A 12,510-nucleotide genomic window follows, 5' to 3' on the forward strand; every position below is an offset into this window, starting at 1 on the left:
CCACAGAAAAATTTCCAAAATTCTCCAAAAACCATACCAGGGAAATATTCACCAATTTATGAGAAATACTAGGGTAAAGTGCGACTACATCCGCTGTCACCCATAAATATTCTTGGGACCATACCAGGCTTTGTACAGCCTGCAAAACCGATTTAGTATCTCTCTAAAAACCGGGGATATTTGGAATCAAGGGTTGCAGTAGTGAGTCGACCCACTGGCATAGGCATTCAGAATACGACCCTATGCCTGAGACAATTGGTCTCAGCGGAGGGGGAAAGATTGATTTATGCACTTTTGGTAGAGCATGTAGGATCGGAATAACTGGGAATGCAACAAAGATATAATCACATTCTTTTTGGTTAAGAACACCTATTTTGGATCCATGTAGTAACAGGTCTTTCAATTCTTTCTGAAAAGAGGGGAGCGGGTCACCAGGTAACACATCATAGATCTTGTCATTATGTAACATCTAAAACCACAATAAAGAAAAAGAGTGCTAGACACACCGGTATGAGAAAATACAAATCAATTTTATTCAATATCCATAAAAGACATACATGATACATATTATAAGACAATAAATGAGCAGGGACAACCACAATCCTGCATCACACTGCTACCTGCCCCATCCATTGGACGGACGTAAATGGATCTCCATGTGTGTAATATATAAATAATCTATTATCCCAAAGGATATAGTACCAGGAGCATGGAGAATCTATAGCAAGGGTGCGCTTGCCTCAATACACCGGTGTGCATGAATACCAAAATAGCAGACACAAGATCCGAAAATATAAGGTAAGGCAGGTGTATAGGGCTACATACCAACAGAGCAGGGACAGGTACCAGGGCAATGGCGCTCCTCAACGCGCGTTTCGCGTATAGTTTGCTTCCTCAGGATATTGCTTCCTCCTTATGGATAGTTTGCTTCCTCCTTATGGATATTGAATAAAATTGATTTGTATTTTCTCATACCGGTGTGTCTAGCACTCTTTTTCTTTATTGTGGTTTTATGTAATTGCGGGAGTGTACCGTTTATTTTCAAGACTGCAGGTGATTTAATGATTATGTAACATCTGATGGATAAGGGATCTATAGAGTTCACTATCAAGGATAACCATCGCTCCCCCCTTGTCAGCTTGCTTCACAACAATATCATCTCTATTACTAAGATTACGCAATGCTTGGGATTATTTTTTGGATAGATTATTGGTATTTAAATCCTTTTGTTGTGAAACAACAGAATTGTGCAAAGAGACTAAGTCTTTTTCAACTAATTCCTGAAATCTATCCAGTGCATGAGATCTGGATTGCACGGGATAGAAATCACGATTAGAAGGATTAAAGTCTGGCGAACAATAAAAAGGATTAGACGGTGGGCAAGTGTTTCCCAATTCCAATAGATCATACACATGTAGCATTTCATTGAAGGACATACTGGCTGGATCATATATATGGTCTGGACTCAAAATTGTATTCATGGCTGAATCAAAATCCACATTGGAGGTGAACGCACAAGCTGCAGCATCTCCTGGACTACACACCTGTGAGTCTGTTGATTGGAAATGTTGCTGCAGAGTTAGACTGCGGGCCAGTCCTTTCACGTCCAATATGGTCTTGTACAAATCAAAATGACATGACGGCGCAAAAGTTAAACCTCGACCTAGAACTTTAAGTTCATGGTCTGACAATAAACAGGCTGACAGGTTAATTATTTGTAGGTCGTTTTCCCCTTCCTGAATCTTGCGGGATAACGGCGACTTGCGATGTCGTCGCCCTCCTCTGCGTTTTTTGCCGCCTGTCTGTGTGGATTGGCTCCTAATATAGGGCGATTGTTGGATGTCTCTGTCTGTGTCTGATTGATATCACATTCCGATTCAGGTGAGTCAGCCTCCGTAGAGCTAAATGAGACTCTGCGACGCTGAGCCCTTTTGGATCGCAGGCCTCTTAATATAGATCTTGGTATATGTGCTCGCATTTCCGACCAAGTATACACTTCTTTGTGATTGTAATCAAGTAAGTCTCTATTGAACTTGGACTGCTTCATTTGCATAAGTGCTTCTTCCGTTGAGGTGAGATCCTCCTTTAGTTTATCATCAAACTTGAGAAAAGCTGGGTTGTTGGTATATTCAAGTAGTGAAGTGTATACTTGGCCGGAAATGTGAGCACATATACCAAGATCTATATTAAGAGGCCTGCGATCCAAAAGGGCTCAGCGTCGCAGAGTCTCATTTAGCTCTACGGAGGCTGACTCACCTGAATCGGAATGTGATATCAATCAGACACAGACAGAGACATCCAACAATCGCCCTATATTAGGAGCCAATCCACACAGACAGGCGGCAAAAAACGCAGAGGAGGGCGACGACATCGCAAGTCGCCGTTATCCCACAAGATTCAGGAAGGGGAAAACGACCTACAAATAATTCTGTTGTTTCACAACAAAAGGATTTAAATACCAATAATCTATCCAAAAAAGAATCCCAAGCATTGCGTAATCTTAGTAATAGAGATGATATTGTTGTGAAGCAAGCTGACAAGGGGGGAGCGGTGGTTATCCTTGATAGTGAAACTCTATAGATCCCTTATCCATCAGATGTTACATAATGACAAGATCTATGATGTTTTACCTGGTGACCCGCTCCCCTCTTTTAACCCCTTAAGGACGCAGGGCGTATCGGTACGCCCTATTTCCCGAGTCCTTAAGGACTCAGGGCGTACCGGTACGTCCTAACTTGAAATCAGTATTCCGGCGCCCCAGGGGTTAATCAGAACGGGATTTCGGCTGAAATCCTTCAGCCGGCATCCTGTGACAACGCCAGGGGGGGGTCATGTGACCCCCCCGTGTCGGCGATCGCAGCAAACCGCAGGTCAATTCAGACCTGCGGTTTGCTGCGCTTTTTGCAGTTTCTGATCCCCGCGGGCCCTGACCGCGAGGATCAGAAACTTTACAGTGCCTATAATCAATATTTTTCACCCCCCCCCTGCACCCCTGCACGATTTGATGCCGGGGGGTGTCGCATGCGGTGGGGGCGTTGCGGGAGGCGGGCGGTGCGGCAGGCGGGATCGTGATCCCCCGCCCGCCTCCCCATGAACGATCGTTGGCTTCTAGTGGGTATACCAGGGTGCCAGCACATTGCTGGCACCCTGGTATAAACGGCTGACATCTGTGCAGATGTCAGCCGTTTAACCCTTTCCATACCGCGGTCCGTACGGACCGCTGTATGGAAAAAGTTAACTGTCATCGGTCAGGGAGCTCCCTCCCTCTCCATCGGGGGGCTGCTGTGCCTTTGCAGCCCCCCCATGGAGAGGGAGAGAGCCCCCCGACAGCCCCCAGAGAGCCCCCCTCAGCTCGTGCTTACCCTTCCCCGTCTGCGAAGTTCTGAGCAGACGGGGAAGGTTCCCATGGCAACAGGACGCCTGCTCAGGCGTCCTGCTGTCCATGGTGCTGAACAGATCTGTGCTAAAAGCATAGATCTGTTCAGACAAGTGTAAAATACAGTACAGAACAATATATATTATACTGTACTGTATTATACAGACATCAGACCCACTGGATCTTCCAGAACCAAGTGGGTCTGGGTAAAAAAAAAAGTGAAAAAAGTTAAGATAAAAAAAAAAACATTCATCACTGAATAAAAATTAAAAAAATAAAATACACTACACATATTAGGTATCGCCGCGTCCATAACAACCTGATCTATAAAACGGTCATGTTACTTTCCCCGCACGGTGAACACCATAAAAATAAAAAAATAAAAACTATGAGAAAATTGAAATTTTGCCCACCTTACTTCCCAAAAAAGGTAATAAAAGTGATCAAAAAAGTCACATGTACGCCAAAATAGTACCAATCAAACCGTCATCTCATCCCGCAAAAATCATACCCTACCCAAGATAATCGCCCAAAAATTGAAAAAACTATGGCTCTCAGACTAAAGAAACACTAAAACATGATTTTTTTTTGTTTCAAAAATGAAATCATTGTGTAAAACTTACATAAATAAAAATAAAGTATACATATTAGGTATCGCCGCGTCCGTATCGACCGGCTCTATAAGAATATCACATGATCTAACCCCTCAGGTGACCACCGTAAAAAATAAAAACGGTGTAAAAAAAGCCATTTTTTGTCATCTTACGTCACAAAAAGTGTAATAGCAAGCGATCAAAAAGTCATATGCACCCCAAAATAGTGCCAATCAAACCGTCATCTCATCCCGCAAAAAATGAGACCCTTCTCAAGATAATCGCCCAAAAACTGAAAAAACTATGGCTCTTAGACTATGGAGACACTAAAACTTTTTTTGGTTTTAAAAATGAAGTTATTGTATAAAACTTACATAAATAAAAAAAATTGTATACATATTAGGTATCGCCGCGTCCACGACAACCTGCTCTATAAAATTACCACATGATCTAACCTGTCAGATGAATGTTGTAAATAACAAAAAAAAAAAAACGTGCCAAAAAAGCTATTTCTTGTTACCTTGCCGAACAAAAAGTGTAATATAGAGCAACCAAAAATCATATGTACCCTAAACTAGTACCAACAAAACTGCCACCCTAACCTGTAGTTTCTAAAATGGGGCCCCTTTTGAGGAAGCTGTGCGAAACGCGCGTCAGGGGTGCGCTCACCCAGGTCTCCAGGTTGGTTCCCCTTACATTTTTCTACAATTGTTACTATTATGCATGTTGCCGTGCTGGCTGTACGTTTGGGTGTTGGGTGCATGTTGCAATTACATTAGCTACTGTGTGTGAATAACTCTATCCACACACTGCACCCATCCACACCTACAACTAGGCCAGCACTGTGTCATTTATATTATTTGTGTGCTTACGCCATTCTGTGGTCCGGTTATGAGATTATTTTCTCAGACATTCGCCATTAGGCTTACTCGGACCAACAGTTGACGTACGCTTTTGGGATAGACTCATTATCTGGGACCTTGGTGACGCGCTGGTCCACAGTGCCACTACATTACTGCAACTTGTTCATTATTTTTACCCATTATTGTCTATGTTGTTGTCCTTTATGTGACTATTCAATAAAATTTATTATTCATGCATATGTGTTTTGTTGTTTTTCGGATGCATTGAGTTAATTCTCACATATGATTTTCTCATTGTTTGAGAAATTATTTTCGGTTCTACTAGTCTTGTTTGGCTGTTAACCCTTGCTTTGTTAGTGGAAAAAATGGGTTAAAATGGAAAATTAGGCAAAAAAATTAAATTCTCAAATTTCATCCCCATTTGCCAATTACTCTTGTGCAACACCTAAAGGGTTAACAAAGTTTATAAAATCAGTTTTGAATACCTTGAGGGGTGTAGTTTCTTAGATGGGGTCACTTTGATGTAGTTTCTACTCTTGGGGTGCATCAGGGGGCTTCAAATGGGACATGGTGTCAAAAAAACAGTCCAGCAAAATCAGCCCTCCAAAAACCAAACGGCGCACCTTTCACTCTACGCCCTACTGTGTGCCCGTTCAGTAGTTTACGGCCACATATGGGGTGTTTCTGTAAACGGCAGAGTCAGGGCAATAAAGATACAGTCTTGTTTAGCTGTTAACCCTTGCTTTGTTAGTGGAAAAAATGGGTTAAAATGGAAAATTAGGCAAAAAAATGAAATTCTCAAATTTCATCCCCATTTGCCAATAACTCTTGTGCAATACCTAAAGGGTTAACGAAGCTTGTAAAATCAGTTTTGAATACCTTGAGGGGTGTAGTTTATAGAATGGGGTCATTTTTGGGCGGTTTCTATTATGTAAGCCTCGCAAAGTGACTTCAGAGCTGTAGTGGTCCCTAAAAATTTGGTTTTTGTAAATTTCTGAAAAATTTCAAGATTTGCTTCTAAACTTCTAAGCCTTGTAACATCCCCAAAAAATAAAATATCAATCCCAAAATGCTACAAACATGAAGTAGACATATGGGGAATGTAAAGTCATCAAAATTTTTGGGGGTATTACTATGTATTACAGAAGTAGAGAAACTGAAACTTTGAAATTTGCAAATTTTTCAAAATTTTTGGTAAATATGGTATTTTTTTATACAAAAAAAATTTACTTTTTTGACCCAATTTTAGCAGTGTCATGAAGTACAATATGTGACGAAAAAACAATCTCAGAACGGCTGGGATAAGTCAAAGCGTTTTAAAGTTATCAGCACTTAAAGTGACACTGGTCAGATTTTCAAAAAATGGCCAAGTCCTTAAGGTGAAATAGGGCTGAGTCCTTAAGGGGTTAAGAAAGAATTGAAAGACCTGTTACTACATGGATCCAATATAGGTGTTCTTAACCAAAAAGAATGTGATTATATCTTTGTTGCATTCCCAGTTATTCCGATCCTACATGCTCTACTAAAAGTGCATAAATCAATCTTTCCCCCTCCGCTGAGACCAATTGTCTCAGGCATAGGGTCGTATTCTGAATGCCTATGCCAGTGGGTCGACTCACTACTGCAACCCTTGATTCCAAATATCCCCGGTCTTTTGAGAGATACTAAATCGGTTTTGCAGGCTGTACAAAGCCTGGTATGGTCCCAAGAATATTCATGGGTGACAGCGGATGTAGTCGCACTTTACCCTAGTATTCCTCATAAATTGGTGAATATTTCCCTGGTATGGTTTTTGGAGAATTTTGCAAATTTTTCTGTGGTGCTAATGGAGTATGTGGTGGCCGTAGTGGACTTCCTCCTGAGGCGGAATTATTTTATGTTTGATGGAAAGTTTTTCCTGCAGACATCGGGTGTGTCGATGGGGGCTAAGTTCTCTCCCTCCATAGCCAATATTTTTATGGCATGGTGGGAGAGGGGCTTCCTCCTCATCGACACCAACCCATTTTCGGATAGCATAAGATGGTATGGCCGTTACATCGATGACCTGATCTTTATCTGGTCTGGTGATGTGGCGACCATACCATCTTTTGCAGACTATCTGAACGCATGTGTGAACGGTATCCAATTTACCGTTCAACATAGCGCCAGGAACATTGAGTTCCTGGATCTCCGCCTCAGGGGAGACTCCGCCACGGCCTCCATATACACCAGCACCTACAGAAAACCAACATCAGGCAATACAATATTACATGCACAGTCATGCCATCCCATGCATACCATCAGAAATATACCAAAAGGAGAACTAATTAGAGCTAGAAGAAATTGCAGTGATGAGTCGACCTATGAAACAGAGGCGCAAAACATCATAAGTAGATTAACACATAGAGCATATTCCGAAAAAAAGATGAAGAAATGCAGCAGAGATATTCGACATATGAATAGGAATATACTATTGAACACACCTGTAGAAACAAAGAGACAAAAAATCAGAGAGATATCTAACCAGGAAAGAAAAAATATTTTTGTCACACAATATAGTAAGGAATACACTCAAATTTGTAACATCGTCAGAAAGCACTTCCAGGTGCTAGCGTGTGACAAAATATGGGCATCCATGGTACACAATGGCATTAAATGCGCAGCCCGAAAGGCACCCACAATAGCCAGTTCCGTGAGCCCATCTCTCTTTAAAAATGACAAATCCCGAACAACACAAAATACATGGTTGTCAATAACAGGAAATTATAAATGCGGTCACTCCATTTGCATTTGCTGTAAATATATGAAGATCTGTCAAAATTTTTAATCCAGTATTAACGGACAGGTTTTCAAAATAAAATCATTTTTAAATTGCAATACTACCTATGCGATTTATTGCATAACATGCACAAGTTGCAAGTTAAAATATGTGGGATGCACCACAAATGCAATAAAAACACGCATCAGAAAACATATATCAGACATACCGCACCATGAGAACCGCAACATATCTGCGGCAAGTCTCCATTTTGCCATGGTACATGGTGGTGATGTCTCCTATATGTCAGTACAAGGCATTGAAAAGGTTAAAAACCAATAAGAGGTGGCGACAGAAAAAGGAAACTCTTAAACAGAGAATCATATTGGATTTTCCGACTTGAAAGTCGCCAGCCTCAAGGTTTAAATAAGAAACTGGATCTAATTTTGCAATATTAATCAACAGTTTATTTCTCTTCTTCTTCTCTTCCTTTATTTCCCATTTCCTTCAATCTATTGTTTTATGGACCATATGAATTGTCTTTTGGCATGATTTTACCTATGTACACATTTGTGGAAGGGAGGGGTTGAATTTCAGCCTGATTATTTCAGGTGAGGGAGCCTCCCCCTCCTCTCTACAAAAGTAACTCACAGTGTGTTTGAAACAGTCATGAGTAAGGGCTAAGATTGCATTGTGCCCGAAACATGTAGACTCTGCTTTCTGTACCTGGATTTTATACTGAATATTCAATAAAGAAGCCTTTGGATTACCACAACTACAAGCTGGACAAAACCTCTTTTTCTCTATACTTCCGTATTTCTCCTGATTCGGGTGAAGGAGTTGTTCCGTGCTATAACAGTGGAATCCCTGGCAGGTGAGAGCTGCTCAAAATCTCTGTTTTCTTTAAAATACTGTACAGTGTATCTACTGTATTTATTTATGTATAAATATATATATATATATATATATATATATATATATTTTGCTGGCAATCATGGATCTTGTGTAGTGGTTATCTGCTCACTACAGTACTATTATATGGTAGTAATAAAATGTGCAATTGTATTTTTCTATTTTTTTTTTATCTTTTTCTATGTTTTTTTTAAAATAAGGATACAGGGATTTTTGTGATTTTATGCACAGTAAATTATTAAAAAAATTAATAGATTTATATTTTATATACAGAGCCGACCATCGATCCTATATTTAAATATATGCAAAAGGGTAGACACAGTACTTTCTTATTTAATCTTATTTAATCTTATTTAATCTGAGGTGCAATCTTATTAGCCACAATATCCTTGCCTGTGAAGTCATTTTTATGCAATGCAATGATGGCTGCACGCGTTTCTTTGCAGGTCACGATGGTAACAATGGAAGAACAATGATTTCAAGCATCACCCTCCTTTTAACATGTCAACTCTGCCATTTTAACCCAATCAGCCTGACATAATGATCTCCAGCCTTGTGCTCGTCAACATTCTCACCTGAGTTAGCAAGACGATTACTGTAATGATCTCAGCAGGTCCTTTAATGACAGCAATGAAATGCAGTGGAAAGGTTTTTTTGGGATTAAGTTAATTTTCATGGCAAAGAAGGACTATTCAATTCATCTGATCACTCTTCATAACATTCTGGAGTATATGCAAATTGCTATTATAAAAACTTAAGCAGCAACTTTTCCAATTTCCAATATTTATGTAATTCTCAAAACTTTTGGCCACGACTGTACATCATTAATAAAAGTACAGCGCTCCAGTGTCACTTGTACTTGAAGGGCAGGCACTTAATCATTTCTGAGGGTGCGAGGTTAGGTTAGTATACAGTACAGACCAAAAGTTTGGACACACCTTCTCATTCAAAGAGTTTTCTTTATTTTCATAACTATGAAAATTGTAGATTCACACTGAAGGCATCAAAACTATGAATTAACACATGTGGAATTATATACATAACAAACAAGTGTGAAACAACTGAAAATATGTCATATTCTAGGTTCTTCAAAGTAGCCACCTTTTGCTTTGATTACTGCTTTGCACACTCTTGGCATTCTCTTGATGAGCTTCAAGAGGTAGTCCCCTGAAATGGTTTTCACTTCACAGTTGTGCCCTGTCAGGTTTAATAAGTGGGATTTCTTGCCTTATAAATGGGGTTGGGACCATCAGTTGCGTTGAGGAGAAGTCAGGTGGATACACAGCTGATAGTCCTACTGAATAGACTGTTAGAATTTGTATTATGGCAAGAAAAAAGCAGCTAAGTAAAGAAAAACGAGTGGCCATCATTACTTTAAGAAATGAAGGTCAGTCAGTCAGCCGAAAAATTGGGAAAACTTTGAAAGTAAGGGCTATTTGACCATGAAGAAGAGTGATGGGATGCTGCACCAGATGACCTGGCCTCCACAGTCACCAGACCTGAACCCAATCGAGATGGTTTGGGGTGAGCTGGACCGCAGAGTGAAGGCAAAAGGGCCAACAAGTGCTAAGCATCTCTGGGAACTCCTTCAAGACTGTTGGAAGACCATTTCAGGGGACTACCTCTTGAAGCTCATGAAGAGAATGCCAAGAGTGTGCAAAGCAGTAATCAAAGCAAAATGTGGCTACTTTGAAAAACCTAGAATATGACATATTTTCAGTTCTTTCACACTTGTTTGTTATGTATATAATTCCACATGTGTTAATTCATAGTTTTGATGCCTTCATAGTCATGAAAATAAAGAAAACTCTTTGAATGAGAAGGTGTGTTCAAACTTTTGGTCTGTACTGTACATAGTATATACACTCAGAAAGATACCATGGATAAATAAAATAAAAAGAATAAAACAGAGTTTCCCACCTCTATTTCTGGTTTGGTGTTACACATTTGGTGTGTTACCCTCCCCCCCTCCCCCAGCTAAAGAAAGTACTATATGCACTACTTTTTTTTTTTTCTTTGAGAACAATAGATGATAATTGTGGGGGTTGGGATTAGTCACAGCAGTTGTGAGTCCAATGGTTTTAAGCACTCTTTCTTTTTGTTAGGAGCTGTAGCTGTGCTCATGCTAAGCACAGTTACAGGACTAACTACAGTACAATGGACTAAATGTACATTCATATATTTATGTATCGATCACAATTATGATTCAGTACATAGAGAATATTAGACTATATATTTGCATATGCAGCTCTATAATATATCTGTATACACTGCTCCATTATGTCTTTACATCTGTGATACAAGTGGATTAGTTTTGGATAACACCTGGTGATACATTGTACCGGATTTTTGCGGCCTACTGCATACAAATATATAATGTTGCGGTGTATACAGATATATAATGAAGTGTATACAGATATGTAATGGAGCAGTGTACAGTATACAGATATAGAATGTAGTAGATACAGAGTGTATTTATTAGCTATGTTCCTATAGTGGCTGAATGTTAATACAGTATCGAAAATTTTTATACTGGGACACATTATGGTGGGTACTATGGGGAAGGAGGGAGAGGAGTACTATGGGGTTATCTACGGGGGGCACTAAGAAGGGGTATTTTATACTTGCAAATTATCAGGGATACTGAGGGCATCTACTGGGGCATTTTATACTGGTACATTATGGGGGGCACTAGAAGGAAGGGGGAGAGGAGCACTATGGGGGCATTTACTGGGGGCACTATATTGGGGTATTTTATACTGGCACATCATAGGGGCACTATGGGGACATTAGCTCAACTGGGGGCATTACAAGGGGGTATTTTTTGCACTGTCACATTATAAGGAGAATTATTTCTACTGGGGGGGGGGCTTCATTACTCCCCCATGGTATGACCCCCTAGTAGCAGCACCAGCCTATCTCTGCTCTGCTATCCCTCTGCCCCGTCTCCAAATCCTTATTATGAAATATTTCTCATTAGGAATGGATAAAGCACAACATCAGCTCCACCGAGCCCCCCAGCCAAAGTGCTGAAGTGGTGTCCGAGATCCCCAAGGGCCAAGCCAAGTAAGTTTTCATGTGAAATATGTTTGTCATACACATATAGCATACACCGTGCCCCACAATATACAGTATACCTCTACACTGTGCCCCACAATATACAGTATACCTCTACACTGTGGAGTCTGTTCTATAAGCACCATTGTTTTGTGGCGGCGGACAGAAAATAATCTGGAAGTGCCCTTCCCGAGACCAGGCTCTGGATCCGCCACTGTATGGCTGCTATGGCTATAGTTACACCCAAGCAGTCACCTGTACCTGTCTAACGGGCTAAAGAATGAGCATTTTTATGGCAGTGCTTCTTCAAAGATATACTTTAGAAATATATTTTATTAGAACATGCAACTTACATGTATTTTATTACAAATGAAAGGGAAGCCACTGGAGAAGCACTGTAGATCATTGAGATCACTAATGTTAAGTGCAAGTCCAACCCCACTGGCAATGAATGATAAGATGCTGATGCAAAGTACACATTTTACCTGTGAAAAAAAAACAAGTATGGTATAAGAATGAATAATTAAATGAATGTGAACAGATATATAGCACTTGTCAATTTGCTATAAAGATATTTGGGCAGATACAGTGATCTTGTAGGTGATGTAAACTTAGACCAGTGTGCTCTTTCTCTATCATATATTTTTAGCTAGTTACTAAAATAAAAATATTAAGAATTACTCAAATGAAGAAATATGTCCAGAAAAACATAGGCCATCACATTTGGGGAATCCAAGAGATGGATCCCTATATATATATATATATATATATAAAAAATCATGAAGAATGATATACATCTCGAAAAGGTTGAAGGAAAATGTATGCGAGGGAGAAATAATAACCAAAAAAGACTCAGAATATCTATATAGATAAAAAACCCTTTTTTTTTTAAAATCCTTTAGTTTATATACATATAATGGAGAAATAACAACTAACTCCGGATACTTAAATATCTATACATACAAGAATACT

General features: G+C 39.8%; 1 protein-coding gene across 2 annotated transcripts in view; it reads right to left on the reverse strand.

The window, feature by feature from the left end:
- The window catches only part of LOC121005282, a 201,905-nt gene that overhangs the window by 74,074 nt on the left and 115,321 nt on the right, over window positions 1-12,510 (reverse strand). Inside the window, exon 5 of one of the 2 annotated variants that reach the window (XM_040437921.1) lies at window positions 11,892-12,023. The exons of the other annotated variant lie outside the window; for it this stretch is intronic. Coding sequence (XP_040293855.1) covers window positions 11,892-12,023 — 132 coding nt within the window. The remainder of the gene's footprint in view (window positions 1-11,891; window positions 12,024-12,510) is intronic. 2 annotated transcript variants of the gene reach the window in all.

The sequence above is a fragment of the Bufo bufo genome, chromosome 6, assembly GCF_905171765.1.
Source record: "Bufo bufo chromosome 6, aBufBuf1.1, whole genome shotgun sequence".
Lineage (NCBI taxonomy): Eukaryota > Metazoa > Chordata > Amphibia > Anura > Bufonidae > Bufo > Bufo bufo.